Here is a 23,678-nt window from a genome sequence, read left to right as displayed (position 1 = left end):
ATTTCATTTGCAAAACAAGAAATTCTTCCAAATTTTGTTTTCAGATCAAATGAATTTAATCAACGAATAGAAAGTTGTCGGATTAGTTTTTAATAAAGAAAGCAAATCCAACAAAACTTTGTCCATCAAAAGTAATTATTGGAGATCTCTTGCATAAGCTTTCAAAAACGGAAGAGACTGAGCTGACAAATAAAAGAAATTAAATGGATACGAAACAAGAAAAAAATATTAGGCAAGCCACGTAAAAGGCGCTTGGACATTTAATCTCATGAAGACGTCCGGTTGCACACTCAAACGGAAAACAAAGAATCACAACAAAGAGGCTAGGGGATTTTAAGTGACCTCAATTTTATAAATAAAAATGTCCGCCATGTAGGGGACTGCCTCAACAAAAGAGTTACGAAAATGGTGACTTTAAATCGATATTTAACGTATAGCTTTGTTGATATCAATTACAAGACGGAGAAGTGTGCAAGAAATGTAATATATAATTAATTCAAAGGCAACCCCAGAGCGAAGAGTCTAGGGAAAAACATGAATTTTCGGTGCCAAATTGGCCATCGAAGAAGGCGAAAGTGTGCTGAAAGTGTGCCGGCTCTGGCGGCATGCGGTGGCAACTCTCTTTCTCTTCCTTTTTGTTTGTATACACACTGACCTCGGTATGGGAATGAGTATGAAGGCGTCGAGAGAAATAGAGGAAGAGAAGGAGAGAAAGGAGAAAGAGATAGAAGAGAGAGAGAACAAAAAAAAATAAATAAATCCAACCTTTCCCCGTTAACCGGCCGGTCCGCTTTGTTGTTGTGTGCCAGCAGAGAACTCTGGCGGTTAAAGTAGTGAAACTTGTAAACTTTCAAAACAAAGACTTTTATCTTGTTGGATTCAGCGCTTGCCGCGGCCGATTCCTCAAGTTCTTAAATTCACTTCACAGTTTACTTGATGTGATGTTAAACACCTGGAATGAATCAATTTGCACCTTTGTTCACAATTACTTTGTCATGATGCTGAAAAATCTCAATCCCAGCAACGAACACTACATTAAAACTAGATCGGCCGTTAGGTGGCATGACAAAACACTTGGCAACAGCTACAATTGACAAGTGTTGGCCAACTGGAAAATCCCCTTTACTGTCTTTTTCCCCCTCAACTTTCCCGTGACTCTGTCCGGGTTCCAAAACAAAGACGGCTCTCAGTTGCCGTTCGACTGCCGACTCGATAGTTGCGCTCATCTTCAAAGTACAATTTGCTTCTTAAGACTCTTTTGTTTTCTTTTCCCCCTCAATCACCAAACTATTGCTTTACAGAAAACTGTGTGTAGCTTATTCATTTTTCCAATTTCTAAACATTTCACTCTTTTTGAGTGAAAAGGAAAAAAAAAAGAACTGATCGATTACCCTGGACCTTGTGCGCCATCGTATTTTCGTCCTTTGTGATTGGGACCCACTTTTTGAGGGAAGATTCGTAGCCCGGTGTACTATTTCTGGGAGCCATTGTTTTTTTTTTTTTTTTTGTGATCGTCACCGAAAGCAAAACATTTTGGGTCGTGAAAATTCTACGCTGGGGAACCATGTTGAACTTGCTGGACGATTGGACTCGCAATTCGATCGAATTCAATCGCAGATGTTTATACGAAAAACGGCTTCACGATAGCACTACGTTGGACAATTTCCGCTAGGTTATTTTTGGTTAATTTTATTTAAAAAGCCCGAGCCTTTCGAAAGCTTCCAAAATTACGACGAAACGAATTGCATTTGTACAAATCCCCTCTGAAAGAATGTCGACAGGAAAGCGTTTGGCAAAGCGGTCAATTGTTGGTACAAAAGTTGTGGTACTTCGAGAAGACGGTCTCTATTATCCAGGTATATTTCATTATGCTTGTGTAACCAAAATAGCAACCTTTATTTCAACAAAATTTCGGTTTTTAAAGGCATAATACAAGCGGTTAAGACTGCAGAAATGGATCCGTCCAGGGGGCAGTTGTTCTCGCACACGAAATACGCCGTCCGTTCCATCATGGAGACGGCTGGTCCAGGCCGTCAGCAACTGCGTGAATACTCTGAAGTGGATCTGATTGGTCCCGGTTTTCAGTCGACGGCCGGTTTGACGCTACAGCCGGGCCAGAAGGTCTACGTCACGTTTACCGGCCGCGAAGTTGCCGGTCACGTCACCAAACACCGACCAGACGTCGACGAGGTTCACATCACTCTCCAAGTCTCCAATTCGGTAAATAGAATGTTTCACATTTTATAATGTGTTTGTGTGTGTGGTCCGAAAGGGGGCGTTTCCGCTTTGTTTTCCAATCAAGTGATGTCAACAAGCTTGGTTTTCGATATTTTCGGACGGCCTTGAAGCGGCCATGTTTTTCCCAGAAGACGAAGGAGAGATATCTCTTCTTTTTTTTTGTGTTTTCATCTGCACGCCAAAACAACCTTGGACCAACCCACTACTGATGTTTGTGAAACCTTAGATTTGAAGTGCAAATTTTTTTTGGACTTGGGAAGAAATACTTTTCCTGCGTGATAATGACATCAGCAAATGCAATGTACGTTGCACGTGATGTAACTGTGACGTCACGCAAAAACCTTTCTTTTTTTCTGGGGTTTCACGGCAAACCAAAATAGGCCATTTGTTTGTTGTTTTTTGCGTGTAACGTGAGCTTCTCTTTCATTTTCAAAAGAAGAAATTATTGGGGAAGATGACGATTTGCGAAACCCCTCCCATTATTGATGTAGGGACGGGCGGATACGGTTGATGCTTAGGCTTTTTTCTGGCAAGAGGAAATGACGGAATAGGATTATAACCCGGTCTTGGGACATACACGAACGGCATCAGAGGTTCGGTTTGTTGTTGTTTTGAGGAAGTTCTGACGCAATCAACAGTGAAGTCAATGGCCGCTGCTGTTGAGCCAAGGCCTTTTTCTGCCGAGTGCCAAGTGCTTGGTCTCGAAAGAGATTTTCCGATTCTTTTTTTTTTGCCTTGCGGCTGCTGCTGCTCCTGCTCAAGGGTGAAACCTTGGCTTTTGTTAGGAAAATGAAACATCCTCTTAGTAACACAGCCCAGGGTGAGGGTTGCAATAGGCAAAAGAGTTGAATGACCGGTGCTGCTCCTGTTAATTTTGACAGTAAGAGTGGCAGGTAATTTTCTAAATGGAAATTAGATTTTTGTCCCGACCTTGAATATTGATGTGTGCTTTACCAACCGTACAGATGTGATAATACATTTCAAGCCGGGTTGCCCATCAATGTTTTGTAAACAAAGGAAGGCTCTTTCGATTGGCTCTCATGGCGATGGGTTACGGCGTGCGATGTGCGCGCGCGCCATGTGTGACGTCAGCGAACGTCATTGCTCTAGGGCAGCCATCTTTGTTGGCACGTCGTAGTTTATTGTTGGGTTTTGCGGATAAAAACAACTGCGTACCGGCATGTTTGTGCGAATGTAAACAACTCAACTCTCTTTCTGTGTTCTTGACGAAACCGGTTTTCCCATTTTTCTTTTATTCCTCTTTGTTGTTGTGCCTTTTTTTTTTTCTATGTATTTATAAAGGTCGAGGTGGAAATATATTTTCGTAAAGCGTAGTTAGTAATGGCGTCGTGCGGTTTTTCTCCGTCGAAAGACGCCACTGCGGCGTGACGATGTTGTATAATATGGGCCTCAGGTGTATCGTTGTTTTTGTCATCAGCTGTTTCGATTGCGACGCCACAAAAGGGGGGCGTTCATTGATTTGGAAGATTCCCGTTATGTCGCTGAAACTGTTCAAAAGGAATATCAACAACACGTCTGTTGTACCAAATACGCCCGTTAGGGAAAAAAACTAATGCGTTTTGGTACAGCAGTATGGTTTAGTTGTTTTGGTTTGGCGGACGAAGAAAAGAACCTGGTAACCTCAATAGCCGGTCGAGATAGAGAACAAGGCCGCCATATCATTTTTTTTTCCCGTTGCTAATCCGCCCAAGTCTTTCTCTATTTGTTCGTCATTCCCGACGGTCAAAGAGCACACCTTTAATATTTTACGTATCTAAGAGAATGATTACGTAAATAATAACAAATAATTTTCACTTGTGTCTATCGCAGAATTCAGTTGATATCGTCAAACGAATGGAAGAAGTCCGTCTGATGGAATCACGAAAATCATTGCGTCTCATGGACCAACACGACGTGGATTTTGCTCGATTGGCTGATGGAGTCGTTGGTCTCACCACATCCGCCAATGGACAACTGCAAGATGCTTGGCCAAACCATCAGATCAGCGTTGGTCATCCGCCTCGTAAACGTTGTTCGTCTGCTTCAACGTCCGGAATCGACGTCCCAGGCGCTTTCTTCGGGTAAATAATTTTTTAAAATCCCGGTTTGCTTTCTAATAGTCCTGCCAGCAGAGTTCATAATAGCCAGGGGATGTGGGACATTTTTTAAAAGGACAATTAAGAAGAATGTAGGTAAGAGTCGAAACCTTCGCCGTGAGGCCGAGTGAAAGTGGGTGAATGCCGTAGGTGACGTCACGGCACGATTTCTGCACGCGGTGAAAGAGAGGCGCGTGTCAGTGGGTCACGGGCCGATTATCTTCCTCTGGAAAGCTGCAACTAGAAAGGGAGAAAAGGAAAAGAAAAAACTGTTACCCAACCGAGGAAAAAAAAAAATAGAACAAAATTTTCTGGGTGGAGTTATTGAAATGGCTTAGCAAAAAAGAAAAAGGGCTCTCTCTCTCTTTTGCTGTTATTGATGCAGTCGACGTATTTTTCTTGATGACCCATTTCCTATTTTTCTTCGGTGATTCACTTTCTCTTGTCAACGACGTTATCCATCGGAAGTTGGATTCGATTTCTAGTCCGGATGAGGTGCTCCCAATTTATTTGTGAAAATCTATCAGGGCGAAAATGGATACCACCGGCAGTTGCAATTGACAGTATCATTTCTGTTCCTTTCTTTGAGGAAAAACGCAAAAGGGGGGAATGAATTTCCTTCCAACTTTTATCGGCATAAAAAACAATTTAAATGGCACAATGAAAGTTTTTCGCTCTCATAAATTTTCAGCCTCTTCCAGTAGGTTACGTAATTTAATCTGAAAAAAACAAATGAATCCTTTGACAGGAAGTCGAAACTCCTGGTGATTTGACACTTTTCTATTGGGTACATTGAACTTTTACTGATAAGATTACGTTGGGATTTTGCGCAAACGTGGAAGCAAACACGTTCTGGTTTGATCAAGTCTAGATTTGCGCATCAACAAGAACAAAAAATCCTCCCTTTAAAAACAGATGTGGCCTCCCATTCCCTCCCCTTTCGTTCTCATCCGGGGTCGATGTACAAGACCTGTCTCGTCTGTTGACCGATAATCAAAATATAAAAGGATTCGGGTATCGTTCGATTGACGTCAGAGTCCGCACCTGGAAGTTGACGTCATTTAATAAGCAATTTATTTCTATTCCATTGTTGGTATTGCTCAGGTCGCGTAAACGTCGCTCCAGTCCCAGCAACACCAACGGAACAGCCGACGTTATCATGGATGAAGATGAAGACAGCGATGTTATGGATGAGTGTGCCGCCGCTATGGTGTTGATGCGTCTTTCATGCAGCCCCCATTCCCCCCGTTGGGAAGGTGAGTTCATGTTCAGTTAAATTTTGTGGAGCTTTGAAAATAATTACGCTGGCCTGCAGATGTCGCTGCCTGGCAGAGCAATCACAGTAGCAGTACTAGCAGCAGTAGTGGAGCTTTTTCGTGGCGTGGAAGCGTATCCAGTAGCAGTGATTCGCCACCACATGCTTCATCAACAGGAACAGCCGGCCGGGTCCTTCCTGTCGGCCAGGGGCGTAAGCTGAAATTTCGCTCGGCAACACCATCGCCACCTCTTATGAGCGGAAGCGCTCCAGCCAATTTTTCTGGAAGCCTTTACAAGTTTCATTCGGGCCCGAGGGCTACTGTCGTTGCCAAACAGGCCCAAGATGATGGAATCGTTAGTGATGAATCAATCAGCGAATGTGATGAAGGGCCTTCGCCTTCACAGGTTTATCTCTTTTCACTTCCCTTCACGTGAATCAAGGCTAAATGGTCTCTTGCTTGGTTGCAACAGGTTAGGACAATTTACCAATGTACCTGGCCCGGCTGCTCGACCACGACCGACAATTGCGAGGCTATCGAATCGCACGTGCGCTTAGTTCATCTCGGGCCGCGCCAAATCGACGAAGAAATAAGCGATCATGAAGAGGAATTTTATTATACGGAAGTAGAAGAGGAAGTTGATGAGGAGATTGCAGATCAGCTACCGACCACTCTACCTCCTAAGGCCGAGATCATCGAATCCTCGGTCGCTCAATCGCAGAGCTTTCAGGAACAACATCCCGGATGGATGGCTAGTTCACCACCCACAATGTCTCACATGGACATGGCAAGACCTCCGCACGAAGGTTAGTTCAAAGGTCATCGCCTATTTGGTTCTTATTTTGATTCAAATAACTGGGTTGTTTTTTGGTCATTAGATCCAGAATATCAACGTGCCCTGATGAAGGCGAGGCCGATCGCCATTCCAGCACGAGTTCGCAGCATTTCATGGTCTTCCGGTTACGGCTACGGTTCGGTGAGTTGCTGACTATATAATCTACATTTATTTGATTGTTATTTTATGTTTTTTTTTTTTTTTTATTTTAGAATCTGCTCAAGCAGGCCAAAGTAGTTGTGTCGCCCACCAATAAAACGTCTCCTACGCCAGCGCCATCTACCGGACCTTCGATTTTTACAGTCAAGAGCAGTCCCGTTCGCCGGCCTCGCGGCGAGGCCAAGAAATGCCGCAAGGTTTACGGAATGGAACACCGCGACCAGTGGTGCACTCAATGCAAATGGAAAAAGGCTTGCACTCGCTTTGGCGAGTAAAGGAAAACCCCTTCACCCATGTAGGTATAAAGATATTTTACCTCGAAAAAGCGGTCGAGTTTCATAGCCCACCATAGAAATTTAATCCGTTTTTCATGGATGGGAAATTTTTTTTATTTAAAAATGATCCCCTCCCCATATTTTTGTGTGTAAAACTTGATTCTTATTATGCATTGTCATAGGGGGAAGTTATTATTGTTTGGTGCTGGATGTTATGCGGAGTAGAAGCCAAGTGTTGCGGATGACGGATCTCAAAAGATTCTAAATACTTGGCTGCGTGACGGCTGATATCACTGATAAATTTTTATTTTTTTTCCCCTTTCCTTTCGTTTGGGGAGGGGGGACAAAATTATTTTTGTTTGAAGAAGAAACATTGCAATTTTTCGTAGCTTCTTGAGCATATTTGTTGAGAAGAGTTGTCTATGCTGGAACGTGTCGTGTGTATACTTTCGGATGTTATCGTGACGAGTTTTGTTGTCTCTTGCCACTGACCAGGCTGCCGTAGCTCAGTGACGTTTCTGACTGGTGTTGTTATTACCTCTCCGTACAACATCCTTGAAAATTTTGTTTTCATCTTTTTTGTCCCACCTCATATCTACGTTACTTTCAAGAAAGCTTTGTACAGCGTTAGATGGCTTTTTTCTACCATGTTTTTTTTTGTCGATTTAGAGTTATTTTTGCGATAACGCTGCGTGAAATTTTAACGTTTAGAGATTTAATTTTAGCCCTTATATATATATTTTTTTCATCTCTTTTGTAGTTCGCATAGCGGGGTTTTGATTCCGTTTTTCTCATTTCTTTCTCAAGACTGATGGTTTCTGAAACATTTGGTTTTTTCTCCTTACAAATGGTGTTTTAGTTCTTAATTTGCTTTTTTCTCCTGACTTGACTATAATTTTTTTTTGTATTCAAGCGTGTCGACCCAGAGTTTTATGGCGAGATTTAAATTTTTCAATATACAAATTTCCCCTCGATTGGATTTTGTTGTTCTTCTTTATTTACATCTGGCAATGCTGCCATTTGCTTGTTCGTATGCTGTTCGAAAGTTAGTGCTTCACAAGACGACAAGCAACCATTAGAAATGGCGGACGCCGCAGCACGTTCGCTCCAGTACGAGTATAAAGCCAATTCAAATTTGGTTTTACAAGCTGACGTTCGCTTAATCGACCGTCGAGCTCGAGATGAAGCCACCGGTGAGGTTATGTCCCTTACCGGGAAGTTGGAAGGGACGCGCATGGGTGACAAAGCCATGCGCATGAAACCGGCCAAACGTCAGAAGCGTGATCCCGGCAAAACTGACATTGGTGGCAAATCCAGTGGTAAGGGGCCATTACAGAGCGACAACCTGGAGGATCTTTCTGGCATCATCTACAGACCCAAAACGCAAGACACCAAACAGACTTACGAAGTACTACTCAGTTTCATCCAGGAAGCTTTGAGCGACCAACCCAGGGATGTGTTGTGTGGTGCAGCTGACGAAGTCCTCACAGTCCTCAAGAATGACAAGCTCAAGGATAAAGAAAAGAAGAAGGAAACAGAGGCTATGCTTGGCACCCTTCCAGAAGAAAGGTTTGCCCTCCTTGTCAACCTCGGCAAGAAGATCACAGATTGGGGCCAAGACGAGAAAATGGCAACAGGAGAGGAGCAGATGGATGACCAGTATGGTATTAATGTGCAATTTGAAGATACAGATGAAGAAAATGAAGACGACAATGTTGACGGAGAAATTGGCGATGAAGAAGATGGTGAAGACGAAGCCGAAGAAGCTGAAACAGACCACGCTATTCACGCAGATGCCGTCGCTGTGGACTTGGGTGGTAAAAAGGAGAAGAAACTTCACCCGCTTGACATTGATGCCTACTGGCTTCAGAGGAAGCTGTCCAAATTTTACAGCGATCCCATGGTGTCACAAGCAAGAGCCGGCGAAGTGCTTAACATTCTCAAGAATATCCAAGATGAGAGAGAATGTGAAAACCAGCTAGTCGTTCTACTTGGCTTTGACTGCTTTGATTTCATCAAGCTGCTGAAACAAAACAGACATATGATCCTGTACTGCTCGTTGCTAGCATCGGCACAGAGTGAAGCAGAAAGAAGAAGCATTCAAGATGAAATGAAGAGCAATCCCCATCTGAACAAAATCCTGCGTCAACTAGATACAGTGAGAGACGACACTGGACTCGAACCAATGGAAGTGGATTCCAAAAAGAGTTCATCGCGCCAAGGTAATTACGCTGCGAAAGAAACCGGGGGCAGCAGCAACGGAGGACAGGAAGGTTATAGTGGCATTCCAGGTCTACGCGAACTTCTAGATTTGGAGGATCTTGCGTTTGCACAGGGTTCGCATTTTATGGCCAATAAAAAATGCACTTTGCCAGAAGGTAGTATCCTTATATGTTACTGCATTGTAGAGCGCAAAATTTAAGCAGATGGATTTTTACAGGTTCATTCAGAAAGCAGCGCAAAGGATATGAGGAAGTTCACGTACCGCCATTGAAACCCAGACCATTCGATGCCGACGAAATGCTTATCCCTATTGACAAACTTCCAACCTACGCCCAGCCGGCGTTTGAAGGATTCAAGACACTCAACAGAATCCAGTCGAAAATCTACAAAACAGCCTTAGAGTCTGATGAGAACATGTTGATTTGCGCTCCAACTGGTGCCGGTAAGACCAACGTAGCTTTACTTACGATGATGCGAGAACTTGGCAAGCACATCAATCCGGACGGAACCATCCGCGTCGACGAGTTCAAGATCATCTACATCGCACCCATGCGATCTCTCGTACAAGAGATGGTGGGCAGCTTTGGCAAAAGATTGGCTCCTTTCAATCTGAAAGTTGGCGAATTGACGGGCGACCATCAGCTCAGCCGTGAAGAAATTGCCCAGACTCAAGTGATTGTCTGCACTCCAGAAAAGTGGGATATCATCACCCGAAAATCAGGCGACCGAACTTACACTCAACTGGTCAAGCTTATGATCTTCGACGAAATTCACCTGTTGCACGACGATCGTGGACCGGTTCTGGAGGCGTTGGTAGCTCGTACCATTCGGACTGTCGAGTCCACTCAAGAGGATCTACGCCTGGTTGGTCTTTCAGCTACTCTACCAAACTACGAAGATGTGGCCACTTTCCTGCGTGTCCGACCCAAGACGGGCCTTTTCTTTTTCGATAACAGCTATCGTCCTGTGCCTCTGGAGCAACAATATGTGGGCATCACCGAGAAGAAGGCCGTCAAGAGGTACCAAATTATGAACGAAATCGTCTACGAAAAGGTGATGGAACATGCCGGAAAGAATCAGATTCTCGTCTTCGTTCACTCAAGAAAAGAAACGGGAAAAACAGCCCGTTCAATTCGTGATCTTTGCCTAGAGAAAGATTCACTAGGTGCATTCTTGCGTGAGGGATCCGCTTCAACAGAAGTCTTGCGCAATGAAGCCGAGCAAGTCAAGAACCAAGAGCTGAAAGATTTGCTACCCTACGGTTTCGCCATCCATCATGCCGGAATGAGCCGTGTCGATCGTGCTTTGGTTGAAGATTTGTTTGCTGATCGTCACATTCAATTGCTTGTTTCAACAGCTACGCTAGCTTGGGTATTATACAACATTCTGTTTGTTATTGTAAAGAGTTCCACTAATTTTACATTATTAATTTAATTAGGGTGTTAACTTGCCCGCCCATACCGTCATCATCAAAGGCACACAAGTCTACAACCCTGAAAAGGGTAGATGGTGCGAACTGGGTTCATTGGATGTCCTGCAAATGTTGGGTCGTGCTGGACGACCTCAGTATGACACCAAAGGTGAAGGCATTCTCATCACCAACCACAGCGAGTTGCAGTATTACCTGTCGCTGCAAAACCAACAGTTGCCCGTCGAATCCCAGATGGTTAGCAAATTGCCCGACATGCTGAATGCTGAAATCGTTTCGGGAACAGTACAAAACGTCAAAGACGCCGTTCATTGGCTGAGTTATACCTACCTGTACATCCGAATGCTTCGCTCACCCCAGCTTTACGGCATTTCAGTGGACAAGTTGAAAGAAGATCCTACGTTGGAGCAACACAGAGCTGACTTAATCCATACAGCTGCTGTTTCGCTTGAGAAGAGCCAACTCTTGAAGTACGATCGCAAATCTGGCCAATTACAAGGTATATTGAAATTTATAACGTCTATATTAGCCTCGTCCCACAAATAATGTGTTATTGCATTTTGAATATAGGTACGGAATTGGGTAGGATTGCCAGTCATTACTATTGCACCAACGCAAGTATGGCCACCTACAACCAGTTGCTCAAACCAACGCTGAGTGAGATCGAACTCTTCCGTGTCTTTTCGCTATCTTCCGAGTTCCGGAACATTACTGTGCGTGACGAAGAAAAGTTGGAGTTACAGAAGTTGATGGAGCGCGTGCCGATTCCCATCAAGGAAAGCATCGAGGAACCCAGCGCCAAAGTCAACGTTCTCCTTCAAGCTTACATTTCACAGCTCAAGTTGGAGGGCTTTGCTTTGATGGCTGATATGGTCTACGTCACCCAATCTGCTGGCCGTCTTATTCGCGCCATCTTTGAAATGGTCCTCAGCCGAGGTTGGGCTCAGCTTGCCGACAAAGCCCTGTCTCTGAGCAAAATGATCAACCGTCGCATGTGGCAATCCATGTCGCCTCTTCGACAGTTTAAAAAGATGCCGGAAGAAATTATCCGCAAGCTCGAAAAGAAGAGTTTGCCATGGGAACGGCTCTACGATCTGGGCCCTACTGAAATGGGAGAACTTATCCGTGCACCCAAGTTGGGCAAGACAATCCACAAGTACGTCCATCAGTTCCCTAAACTGGAATTGTCCACCCACATTCAGCCTATCACGCGCTCGACACTCAAAGTGGAGCTGACGATCACGCCCGATTTCCAGTGGGACGACAAGATTCACGGCAAAGCTGAGGCTTTCTGGATCTTTGTCGAAGATGTGGATTCTGAAGTTATTCTTCACCACGAATACTTCCTTTTGAAGGCTATTTACGCCCAAGATGAACATCTGGTCAAGTTCTTTGTTCCAGTATTTGAACCTCTGCCCCCTCACTACTTTATTCGTGTTGTATCGGACCACTGGATCTCTTCGGAAACTCAGTTGCCCGTATCATTCCGTCACTTGATTTTGCCGGATAAGTATCCCCCACCGACGGAGCTCTTGGATTTGCAGCCGTTGCCCGTCACAGCTCTACGCAACCGATCATACGAAGCTCTCTACGCCGATTCGTTCCAGCAGTTCAACCCCATCCAGACGCAAGTGTTCAACGCTCTCTACAACACAGACGACAACGTCTTTATTGGCGCCCCAACTGGAGCTGGAAAAACAATTTGTGCCGAGTTCGCCATCCTGCGCCTCTTCAGCCAGAAAGAACAAGAAGCACTGGCTGAAGGAGTGGCGGAAGTTGAAGCCCGCTGTGTCTACGTCACACCCAATCAAGAACTTGCCGACAACCTGTTCATCAATTGGCAAGACAAGTTTGCGTCGCGGTTGGGCAAGAAAGTAGCAATGCTAACAGGCGAAACGGGTACCGACTTGAAGCTTTTGGCCAAAGCCAATATTCTGATCTCCATTCCGGAGCATTGGGACGTCTTGTCGCGGCGCTGGAAGCAGAGGAAGAACGTCCAGAATGTCCACCTGTTCATCGTCGACGAGCTTCAACTATTGGGAGGAGGAGACGGACCTACACTGGAAGTGGTCTGTTCGCGAATGCGTTACATCGGCGCCCAATTGCAGAAACCCATCCGATTGGTGGCATTGAGTCACTCGCTGGCCAATGCCAAGGACGTCTCGCAGTGGTTGGGTTGCCCAGCAAATGGCAGCTTCAATTTCCATCCGAATGTGAGACCGATCCCACTGGAACTTCACATCCAGGGTTTCAACATCACTCACAACGCGTCGCGTCTAATTGCCATGGCTAAGCCATTGCATAATGCCATTTGCAAACATTCTCCAAAAAAACCTGTGCTTGTCTTCGTTCCATCACGAAAACAGTCTCGTATTACAGCCTTCGACATCTTGACGTACGCTGCAGCCGAAAATGATGCCGAACGATATCTTCATGCCGAGCTAGAGGACATCAAACCTTTCATCCAGCGGCTAAGTGACAAAACGCTTCACGAGACACTCAAGCAAGGTGTTGGTTACCTACATGAAGGTTTAACAGTCCAAGATAGAAGGATCGTGGAACAGTTGTTTGAACTGGGAGCCATTCAAATCATTGTTGTTTCGCGTACCCTTTGTTGGGCCGTCTCCGTTCACGCCCATCTTGTGATCATCATGGACACGCAAAGTTACAACGGTCAACAGCACATGTACGATGATTATCCAATCACCGACTTGATTCAAATGGCCGGAAGAGCTAATCGGCCACGCGAAGACGACGATGCCAAATGTGTACTCCTGTGTCAATCTTCCAAGAAAGATTTTTACAAAAAGGTACTTACAGTCTATGACAAGTTTTGGATTTCTTAAAATAAATATCAATTTTTTATTTAGTTCTTGTACGAGCCGTTGCCGATCGAAAGCCATCTCGATCATTGCCTCCACGATCATTTCAATGCCGAAATCGTCACCAAAACTATTGAGAACAAACAAGATGCTGTCGACAATTTAACATGGACTTTCCTGTACCGGCGCATGACTCAAAATCCCAATTACTACAATCTTCAAGGAGTGAGTCACAGGCACTTGTCGGATCACTTGTCCGAGTTGGTAGAGAGCACGCTTAATGATCTGGAGCAGTCCAAGTGTATCACCATCGAGGAAGAAATTGACGTCAGTCCACTCAACTTGGGCATGATTGCCGCGTACTACTGCATTCACTACACAACGATCGAGTTGTTCAGCTTGTCGCTCAACGCCAAGACCAAGATTCGTGGCTTGTTGGAGATCATTTCAGCTGCTGCAGAATACAAGAACGTTCCAGTCCGACACGGCGAAGAAGCTGTGTTGCGTCAGCTCGCTACTAGGCTTCCAAACAAGCCACAGGCTAACGCCAAATTTAGTGATCCTCATACCAAAACGTTCCTCTTGCTGCAGGCCCATTTGTCTCGTGTCCAACTACCCGCTGAATTGCAACAAGACACTGAGCTCATTCTTGGCAAGGCGATCCGTTTGATCCAGGCTTCTGTGGATGTCCTCAGCTCAAATGGATGGCTTTCCCCAGCTGTGGCCGCCATGGAATTGTCGCAAATGGTGACCCAAGCCATGTGGTCCAAGGATTCGTACCTGAAGCAGTTGCCTCACTTCACAACCGAGATTGTCAAACGCTGCACCGACAAGGGGCTGGAGACCATTTTCGATGTTATGGAAATGGAAGACGACGAACGCAACTCTTTGTTGGGGTTGAGTGAAGCACAAATGGCGGATGTTGCCCGCTTCTGTAACCGCTATCCCAACATCGAATTAGGATTTGACGTGATAGATCGTGACCGAGTCGTATGTGGTCAGTCGGTGGTGGTGGCAGTTAACCTGGAACGTGAAGATGAGGTCGTTGGCCCGGTTCTCGCTCCCTTCTTCCCTCAAAAACGCGAAGAGGGCTGGTGGGTAGTGATCGGAGACCCGAAAGCCAATGCACTGGTTTCCATCAAACGTCAAACATTGCAACAGAAGGCAAAAGTCAAGCTAGACTTTACGGCTCCAACTACCCCTGGCCAGCATTCTTACACAATCTATTTCATGAGCGACTCTTATACGGGATGCGATCAAGAGTACAAGTTCACCATAGATGTCAAGGAACCGTCAAATTCTGAAGATTCTGATTCTGGTTCCAACTAAACACGAAGTCCAAAACTTTTCTATCTTTTTTTTTTGTGCAGGTTTTATAACCGGTTTCGTTTTTAATACATTGTGAGAAATGTCATGCCTCTAAGCATATTGCTCGCTATGAATAAAATGCGCTAAATCATTTCAGTTTTCGCACTTTTGTATTCATTCTTGAGTTGATTGATGGAATGTCATATGCATAAGTTAAATAATCGTGACTAAGAAAAGATCACCTAGATTTCGCAGCAAAAGAGCCTTCTAATGAATTTCCGTTCTTGACTTAGGGCGGATTTTAGGCTCGGTGGAGACATCATTTATAAGATACATGAGTCAGATCGTTTTTGAAGCACCACGAGATACCGTCACCCCTCGGAGGATGGATAGATGGAAAGAAAACACACCACCATGTCCTGGCGAAGAATATTCATAGTAACAGGAAATAGTTCTGTAGTGAAGGTCAATTACCTCCCTTCTGAAAGCCCTAGAAATATCCGCCAGTTTTCATAAGATCCATAGTCATACGGGTTGACGAAAGTGTCTCCTTCTAGTCGTTTAGCCTCACGGTCATCTTTATTAGTCAGATTTTCGATGCTTGTTTCTCCTCTCGATATAAGTCTAGCATGCCAACCAACTAAGGCACCCAAGGCAGCTAGAATACCTGCACAGAGTATCGACACCGTTACCGAGACAGCCCTTCTCAACGATCTCGACCGAGGAGGGGCTACCTCCTCCACCTGCTTCTGCGAAGGATTGAATTAAAAGTTTTTTCTATGCCTTCAAAAAAAAGTTCGTTACCACAGGTAGTAAATGAGATCCATTGTGGAAGACAGGATATCCGATAGGCTCTGAAGCGTCGGAATTGGATAATTCATGAATCTAGAACTTACAATAGAAACTAAGTTTTGTGCATGACTTGTTCTACTGGTAACCTTACAATGACGGGTGCTCCGAAAATGAATAGGAAGATCATTCCCAATACAACATACGCCATGAAGAGAAAAAAATATCGGTGGTTGAAGTGTCCGACACAGTTATTTAACCAAGGGCAATGCTGTAATCAAATAATAATTAATGATGACCATGCTTGTAGGGGGTACCAGTTTCTGTTACATGGTCCATCCTAAGGATACATTTCCGGCAAATTGAACAATGATGTGTTCGTTCTGGTTTGACTGACTGACATTTTTTACATCGAGCTTTAATGTGTGGAATTTGTTCTGCCTAAACATAAATTTGGCAAAGATAACTATGTAAAGAAATATCTTTGCCATACAAACAACATCACATACATCAGGAGGTAGGCCAGGAGGTGTCACCAAAGCCATATAGTAATGAAAAACTACATTAAGTAAAATCCAATGACCAAATATCACAAGAGCTATAGTGAGCTCAGCACTGATGTTCCAATAAAAGGATAACCCAATCCAGTAAGCTACACCGACAATAAACAGAATTAAAAGCCAGACTAGACTGACAAATATCTAAATGAGGTAAAATGTAGAAGTATATTTTGTTAAGTCTATGGCAAAAATATTACATGCTTCTGATTACCTTTCCTAAGGAATCAGCAAAATGATCAACAACCCAAATAATTGGTTCAATAAAGCGATCAGTCAAATCGTCCCAGTCTATGGAAAGATGGGGGATGTTTCCAATTTTCTGTCGTACTTTCTTCCATATCTGTTTCCTGGTGATTCTGGATAATCAAATAAGAAAGTTAAATAGTACATACAAATACTTCTTAAATTACTTACTTAGATATCACGAAATTGGGCACAAAAAACAACTTTGATATGATTCTCATTTTAAGAAAACAATCCTGAAGGGCATCTAGCGCCAGTCACCGAAATATGGCGAAAAAAGAAGTAGCTAAACTAACATCGCGGGGTATTGCTTCCCAGTACAAATGTTGGTTTCTGACGTTCGTCTTATGAATCATTCCGGCTACGAAAGATGTCTGTGTTTACGTTTGATGTCCCTAATAGTGTTATTGGTGCCTTAATCTTCACGGTAGCGTTAAAAATTTACTATGAAGCTACCAAGGGAATCTGTAAGAGCTCGAAGAGACTTGACGGGAAAACAATTATTGTTACGGGATCCAATACTGGTGTCGGCAAAGCAACAGCACTTGATCTTGCTTCCAGAGGTGGACGCATAATTCTAGCGTGCCGAAATCTCAAAAAAGCTTTGGTAGCAAAAGGTAAGTAATAAATTTTTTTATTGTTTAAAACAGGAATGCCACATTAAAAATTAGACTCATTCAACCTAATTTTTCTAATTTTAGATGAAATTGTTGAGAAATCGAGGAACCCCAATGTGTTGATCAAAGAACTTGATTTAGCATCCTTTTCTTCGATCAGAAGGTTTGCAGCTGATGTACAAAAAACAGAGCCTAAACTTCACATCCTCATCAACAATGCTGGATGTGGTGACATTGAACAAAAGACGACAGAGAATGGATTAGAACAGCAGATGCAAACCAATTATTTTGGTCCTTTCTTGCTTACAAATTTGCTACTAGGTATGATGCCATTATATGACAATAATGGAGACTTATTTTGATTTCAAATTGCCAATTTGTTTTTTAACGTCTTGTTCATACGTAAAACGATCTATAAGCATTTTGTAGCCCCTGTGTTCTAACGTTTTTTGCTATTTCTGTTTTCTCGTTATCGCCCTTATTGTCATATTTATAAAAATAATTCTTAGAGTTAGAATATGTAGTGAAGTATTCTTTAGATGTATGCATACTAATCTGTGTTTGATTATAAGGTTTGATGATTGAAACCGGCGAGAAGGAAGAAGAGAATGTGCGCATTGTCAATGTTGGTTCTGATGGTCACTTTTCCGTTGGAGATCTGAACTTGGACGACCTGAATTTTTGTTACGAGCGATCCACCAAAACGATTTGGTCTCCTGTTCAAAATAACCTATGGTTGCCCATTAAAATCTATGGAACTTCGAAGCTGTGTGTTATTCTTTCCAGCTGTGAGTTAGCAAGGAAACTGGAACTTCTTGGTAAATAATTTTTTTACATTATTGTTATCTGCGTTGAGAACACTTATTATCCGACCTGTTATAATAACTTTCATTAAACGTGCCTTCGGTGCGCATGAGACCAAATGACGCCATCCGTCTAAGAGTGAAAAGAGAAGAGCTTCACATCATAGTGTAACGATTCATTAATTTTATGTTTTCATTCACGAATCCGATTTGCACACAGGAAAACCGGTCACAGTCAACTCTCTTCATCCAGGAGGAGTGTACACAGAATTCACCCGTTTTTCCAAAATATTGTCCGTGCTTATGACGCTTTATCGCCCGTTTTTGAAGGTGTATTTCAAAATTAAGGTTGATTTTCGTGGGAAAGTCATAAACACAGTTTCCTCCTCTAACTCTAGAGCCCAGCAGAAGGCGCACAGACCTCGATTTATTTGGCTGTGGCTGATGAAGTTTCAAATGTCAGCGGGCAATATTTCCGCGATTGCAAGGTTAACTAATTAATGATCTTTAGTTAATGGAATGTTTGTATTTAGTGATTTAAACTATGTTTTTGTCAAAACATGTTTTTATTCCAATCAGATTGCCCAGCCTTCTAAGCTAGTTCGGGACAAGGAACTCGCAAAAAAATTGTGGGAAGTAACCGAAAGGCTTGTTCGTTTGGAACCAAAAGAGAAGTTTTTTTAATGGACTCACGAATGTCCTTCCACTTGCGTTCGTTGGAAGCTCGGGTAGCGTTTAAGAAATTGTCGTTGCTCCTTATAATTCTTTAAAGTGTACTTAACGATTGTATCTAATTCCTCTAAATGTTTCTTTTATAACGATGTATTTTTACACTTGCTTTTGACTTCCGATGCTTTCGATGATTTTTTTAGAAATGCGATTTAATTAGTTATAAAAATATTGAAGACCGTGTGTAATGCTGTGATGTGCCATGATGACGGTGCATAGTCTCCGCATTGGGGAAAATTAAATCATGTTAAGTAAAGAGATATAAATTAATGTCATCTAGCGGTCGTGGTCTCCCCTATAAGTACAAGTAATAAGCAGCCGATTTGATACAAAGTACGCAGTTCATTTGTTTCCCGTTATTTTTTAAGGAAGAGGTATCGAAGATGTTTCCTTTTCCATTTAGTGCATTCAATTTCCAAAATAGTGTAATTGTTATTCTGATCTTGATGTTAATCATTAAGCTCTATATCGAATGCACGAAGGGAGTCTGTAAAAGTACTAAACGACTTGATGGGAAAACGATTATTATCACAGGTGCCAATACTGGTATCGGTAAAGAAACCGCGCTTGATCTTGCTTCTAGAGGTGGTCGTATCATTCTAGCCTGTCGAGATTTGAAAAAAGCATCTTTAACGAAAGGTATTAATTTGGTTTTAATTCAGTTAACCCAGTTAATAATGCTACATTTATGACATTTCATTTGTATGATATAAAGAATTTAAAACTATTCTTTTTTATTTTGTGATAACATCAGATGACATTGTTCAAAAATCGGGAAACTGCAATGTCTTGGTCAAGAAACTTGATTTGGCCTCCTTGGCTTCAGTCAGACAGTTTGCCAAAGATGTATTGGAAAATGAGCCTAAACTTCATCTCCTTATTAACAATGCTGGGTGTGGTGGAAATAATAAACAGTATACACAGGATGGACTCGAAAACCAAATGCAATCAAACTACTTTGGGCATTTTTTGCTTACAAATTTGCTACTAGGTATTATTTGTTTATCTTAGGGATGACTTATTAATATGTAAATTAAAGATTTATTGAGCATTGTTTCAGCTGTGTTATATTTTCATTATGCATTGTTTCTTTACAAATGCAACTCTTTTACCACAGACTAGAAAAAAGTTTTCAGATTATTTCTTCATTCATTACTTTTACTGTTATTTTACTAAGTTAAGTTTACAGAGCAGTTAGCCAATGATCTACAGTATTTCATGCTAATAATCTTTTACTTTTTGTAATTCAATGGTTGCTTAAAAGGTTTAATGATCAAGACTGCCGAAAACGAACAAGAAAATGTCCGCATCATCAATGTCAGTTCCGACATAAGCTACTTCTGCAGAAGTTTGAATTTTGAAGACCTGAATTTCGTTCAAGACCGTACGGCGGGAACGTTTTTGGCGCCTTATAAAATTTACGGAACATCAAAGCTGTGCAATATTCTTTTCAGCATGGAACTAGCTAACAAGCTCGAACACCATGGTAAACATTCGACGAGCCTTCTTATTGTATGAGTAAATAGAGCTGTTTAATCCACCTTTTATGACACTATTTAACAAAATTTTTCTTATTATTACTTTTAAATACGTTTTATAAATAGGAAATGCTATTACGGTGAATTCCCTTCATCCAGGCTCCGTGTACACTGAATTTGGTCGCTTTTCCAGCATGTTTTCGGCGATGATGATAATTGGGATTCCCTTTTTGAAGGTATGCTTGGTACAGTTAAAAAGCTCATTTAATCCGTGTCTCTGCATATTTGAGCTATAAAACATTATCACGATTTTTTAGACCCCTAAGGAAGGTGCACAGACTACCATTTACTTAGCTGTGGCAGACGAAGTTGCAAATGTGACTGCACAGTATTTTCGCGATTGTAAGGTAAGCTAATCTCACACCATTTATTAAACCATATGACGATAAGGATAGCATGCCGTTTCAGTCCTCTTAACAATCTGTGTATTTCGTTCGTTTTGACACAATTTAGATTGCCACACCGTCAAAGCTTGCCCAAGACAGCGGAATGGCAAAAAAATTGTGGGATGTAAGCGAAACGCTCGTTCATCTTCAATCAAATGAGAAATTCTTTTGATTGTCGATTCTTTCGTCCGTCTTATTCAAATAAGCGGGGGAAATTTAATGATCTATCATAACCGCCATATAGCATCTAAATTGGTTTGGTAATTTACTGATAAAGAACCAATTTAGAATTAAGTAAGAAAATCTCTGCTCTCTCATAATCCTTCCGTCCAGACAGCAATCCATTAGGCTATTTCTTCAACATTACTATTATGTTAAATGTTAAAGCGAAAGTTTTTCCATATCTTCGTGAAAATATTGCCAAGTACGATTAAATTCACGCTCTCTTAGTTTCTATATTTACGAAAAGAATATATTTCACTGCGTAATTTAGAATGTCGATTAGTTGCATACTTATGCTTCAATTTAAATACCATAGAATCAACCCCTTTTTAGCTTGCTCACAAAGTAAGCACAAATCGGCCAGACGCCGACACAGGACAGGGCAAAGAAATCCTGTTACACGTAAAATAGGTTTTTGTTCGATACTTGTAAGATGTCAGAGGTTGTGTCATTTAAAGCGCAACTGCAACAGCTTCTACAGAATCTTTAAATATTTTTCGATCGATCTGGTTACAGCGTTCTCGTTCGGCGATATTACTGGTGATTAATCGACACAAAATTGTTTCCCGGCACGTTTCATCACAGCCTTTCGAGATAATTTTATCAGCTGCCTTATGGTAATTCCTGAATTGAATTTAAATAGTAGAGATTTGTAGGAGATAAACCAATTGGATATTAAAAGTTCTATGATTGGTTCTGATTCCCTTACTTGAAGTATAACTGGAAAAGTGCGTCATTATCCAGCATTCGTGAGAAAAAGCTATCCACTGTATTGGGATTTAAATCTGTCAGGGCATATTCTTTTTTCGCTTGATATAATTCAAACCATTCTGGTAAATGCGTAGGGCCCCTTAGATTGGCTAACGTCAAATTCATCATCCACGTACTGTAATCCAACACCCTCTGATATTCAAATTGTAAGCATTATATAAACGTTTGATTATTTTTAATCTGCCAATAATGTTTCACTACCCAACTGGAATCAGGGCGTTCGCCATCGATCGTATAGACTCTGTAACTCGGGCTTAGGTCTGTGAAACTCGTCATACTTCCGGCAATGAAGGCTACATTAATAGGTCGTGTAGCGTTTCCTTTATCGTAGAATAATTTGAATTCTTCATTATGAGTGTGTCCGTAAAATTGAGCAACCACGGTCGATTCGAATCGATTTATTATTCTCTCGAATTCTCTGCTGTAGATGGCCCAGCAATCTTCATTACCAGGAGGAATGTGGGCTATGATGTGAACCTGTTTAATTAGTATTATTTGTTTTTACTATTTGGTTTGTATTTGAATTTTTCCGTCGATTTTTTACCTTTTCAAGCGCTGCTTCTGCATCTTCGAGGATCTTTGTAAGCCAACTTAGAATAGACGCGGGATCTTTTGTGGAAGTAAGCGTCCACCAGTTAAACGTATAGCAATAGTTGGTGTTCAGAGAAACCATGCGAAGTCCCGGTCGAACTAAAGTCGTGTAATAGCCCCCATGACGAACGGTATTGGAAACTTCGTCTGGTAGCCCAAATTTAGTCCACAAACGAGCAGCATCTTGGTACAGCCATTCGGCACCCAAATCTTGATCGGTTATCTCTGGTGTTGCGAAACTTTAATTTATGTAATTTTTAGCGTCAAGTTATCGACTCAATATTACATAGTGAATTATTTCAAACTTACGTATTGGCAGGATGAGCATCATGATTTCCCAATGTTGGATAGATTGGTGTGTCGGGAAAATATTTTTTTATCAAATTAAGTAAGCTTTCATGTATAAGCATGTTTTCTTCACGAGTTGTTGACCAAATGTCGTGCGGAACGAGATCGCCAGTCCATATGATATAAGCGACGTCCTAGAACAATGAATTAGAGAAACAACTAAATTCATTAGAATCCTTGTTGACCGTACGCATTGATTTACCGAGTGATGCTTTGACATGTGTTTCACTGCGTTCTCGAGAGTCCTCCAAGGCATGTCACATTTTCTATAATCACCCCAATAACCGGCCTCATCGTCAGTTGTAGCCACTAGACCCGAAGATGCTCGACAACAGAGAGGCTTGCCACAGTTCGCGTTGGAACCCTCTAAATATTCTGGGTCCCAATGAGGATCAGCCAAATGGAGAACTTTGATCGTCGATGCATCTGACTTGAAAGGTTAGAAAAAGAAAAATGATTGCTTGAAAATCATTAATTTTCCTTTCTTGCTTTTACGTTTACCGGGGGTGAGTCAAGTTGAACTATGTCTGGTTTGGGTATTAAACTTGGTGCAATACTCCACTCTAACTTTTCGCGATCGGAAAACGTGCAATTGGCTTCTTGCATAAGAATACCGCAAATGTTACCTGGATCAGCTAGTGAATTGTTGTGGATGTACCTCACTGTGGGCTGCAAAGAAAGGTAAATCGGTAAAAGTCAACAAATTTCGTTAAAAAAAACCCCTTACAATAGCATCCGTGGCTACTCCTCGACAAATCTCTTCGTCGTACAGATTTCGACTGATACATATCAAAGCGATGTTATCAACAATGTCTTCATTCGTAAGACCGATTTCGAAACTCTGGAAGATGCCGTGGACCGCAAGATTACAAAGAGAACACGTAGGCAAGAAGCTCTTCCGCTCGCTTGACTTCACAACTGGTTTGAAGGGCAAACCTTACAAGTATACAAAAGATGAGGTGATATTGGTTGTTTAATCATTACAGTTTTGAAAACAAATTCGTATATAACTTTCAAGGGATGCTTTTTCAAACCTTGAATTGTGGAAAATACGCAACTCAAAGCGACGGCGGCCAACGAAAAAATACGCATTGTCCCAATGATTTTGAACCACTTTTCACAGATCGAGATGTTGACGAGATAGAGTAGACTGCTTAAGAACGACTGATTTCGATGAACTTTGAAGAATTCACCTGGCTTTTATTCTTGGAATATAATTCCTGGCGTACCGCCTCTACTGCTGAATGACCTGTTTTATGTAGTGTTGTCGAATTGCCCGAGGAACATTACGTTCCACTTTCTCCGAAAGGATTTCTCTTGCGTGCTAATGTTACAGGACAAAAAAGTGATTCTTACCAAATGATTCGGCAGAAAAAACCGCTGGTTGATATGATATATTGTTCACTCTACAACGCGTGTTTACGACTGTCCCCAACAAAA

General features: G+C 42.2%; 6 protein-coding genes across 8 annotated transcripts; 4 read left to right on the top strand and 2 right to left on the bottom strand.

The window, feature by feature from the left end:
• The first annotated feature begins 1,181 nt into the window (after positions 1-1,181).
• LOC130691255 (zinc finger protein 704-like) lies at positions 1,182-7,833 on the top strand. Of its 2 annotated transcripts, none has more exons than XM_057514169.2 (9): positions 1,182-1,856; positions 1,925-2,220; positions 4,069-4,319; positions 5,439-5,590; positions 5,650-5,996; positions 6,063-6,396; positions 6,469-6,566; positions 6,638-6,879; positions 7,042-7,833. In XM_057514169.2, the coding sequence occupies exons 1-8, from the start codon at positions 1,772-1,774 to the stop codon at positions 6,857-6,859; spliced, it is 1,785 nt and encodes a 594-aa protein (XP_057370152.1). In that variant the 5' UTR covers positions 1,182-1,771; the 3' UTR covers positions 6,860-6,879; positions 7,042-7,833. The 2 variants fall into 2 exon arrangements, with proteins under 2 accessions (XP_057370152.1, XP_057370153.1); XM_057514170.2 differs by having other exon boundaries at positions 6,638-6,883.
• A 71-nt stretch (positions 7,834-7,904) lies between these two features.
• Positions 7,905-14,797, top strand: LOC130691243 (U5 small nuclear ribonucleoprotein 200 kDa helicase-like). Its single transcript, XM_057514153.2, has 5 exons — positions 7,905-9,237; positions 9,300-10,453; positions 10,521-11,010; positions 11,082-13,321; positions 13,382-14,797. Exons 1-5 carry the CDS (start codon positions 7,941-7,943, stop codon positions 14,660-14,662), a joined length of 6,462 nt encoding a protein of 2,153 aa, XP_057370136.1. The 5' UTR covers positions 7,905-7,940; the 3' UTR covers positions 14,663-14,797.
• On the bottom strand, positions 14,793-16,487 carry LOC130691276 (palmitoyltransferase ZDHHC16B-like). Of its 2 annotated transcripts, none has more exons than XM_057514195.1 (8): positions 16,405-16,487; positions 16,202-16,346; positions 15,940-16,131; positions 15,761-15,871; positions 15,585-15,701; positions 15,446-15,526; positions 15,116-15,390; positions 14,793-15,060 (listed from the first exon to the last, which is right to left on the bottom strand). In XM_057514195.1, exons 1-8 carry the CDS (start codon positions 16,452-16,454, stop codon positions 14,961-14,963), a joined length of 1,071 nt encoding a protein of 356 aa, XP_057370178.1. In that variant the 5' UTR covers positions 16,455-16,487; the 3' UTR covers positions 14,793-14,960. The 2 variants fall into 2 exon arrangements, with proteins under 2 accessions (XP_057370178.1, XP_057370179.1); XM_057514196.1 differs by having other exon boundaries at positions 15,116-15,387.
• Positions 16,488-16,573: 86 nt separating this feature from the next.
• LOC130691277 (retinol dehydrogenase 13-like) lies at positions 16,574-18,652 on the top strand. The gene is made up of 6 exons (XM_057514197.2): positions 16,574-16,850; positions 16,935-17,171; positions 17,423-17,668; positions 17,874-17,983; positions 18,052-18,141; positions 18,233-18,652. Exons 1-6 carry the CDS (start codon positions 16,604-16,606, stop codon positions 18,335-18,337), a joined length of 1,035 nt encoding a protein of 344 aa, XP_057370180.1. The 5' UTR covers positions 16,574-16,603; the 3' UTR covers positions 18,338-18,652.
• An 80-nt stretch (positions 18,653-18,732) lies between these two features.
• On the top strand, positions 18,733-22,165 carry LOC130691280 (retinol dehydrogenase 11-like). Its single transcript, XM_057514199.2, has 6 exons — positions 18,733-19,021; positions 19,137-19,373; positions 19,647-19,868; positions 19,987-20,096; positions 20,178-20,267; positions 20,374-22,165. The coding sequence occupies exons 1-6, from the start codon at positions 18,766-18,768 to the stop codon at positions 20,476-20,478; spliced, it is 1,020 nt and encodes a 339-aa protein (XP_057370182.1). The 5' UTR covers positions 18,733-18,765; the 3' UTR covers positions 20,479-22,165.
• On the bottom strand, positions 20,757-23,676 carry LOC130691256 (sphingomyelin phosphodiesterase-like). Its single transcript, XM_057514171.2, has 9 exons — positions 23,273-23,676; positions 22,966-23,174; positions 22,740-22,907; positions 22,441-22,668; positions 22,200-22,372; positions 21,844-22,129; positions 21,501-21,776; positions 21,238-21,431; positions 20,757-21,152 (listed from the first exon to the last, which is right to left on the bottom strand). Exons 1-9 carry the CDS (start codon positions 23,328-23,330, stop codon positions 20,981-20,983), a joined length of 1,764 nt encoding a protein of 587 aa, XP_057370154.1. The 5' UTR covers positions 23,331-23,676; the 3' UTR covers positions 20,757-20,980.
• Between the last annotated feature and the right edge of the window lie 2 nt (positions 23,677-23,678).

The sequence above is a fragment of the Daphnia carinata genome, chromosome 1 (genome assembly GCF_022539665.2).
Source record: "Daphnia carinata strain CSIRO-1 chromosome 1, CSIRO_AGI_Dcar_HiC_V3, whole genome shotgun sequence".
NCBI lineage: Eukaryota > Metazoa > Arthropoda > Branchiopoda > Diplostraca > Daphniidae > Daphnia > Daphnia carinata.
This window is presented reverse-complemented; position numbering and strand designations above follow the sequence as displayed.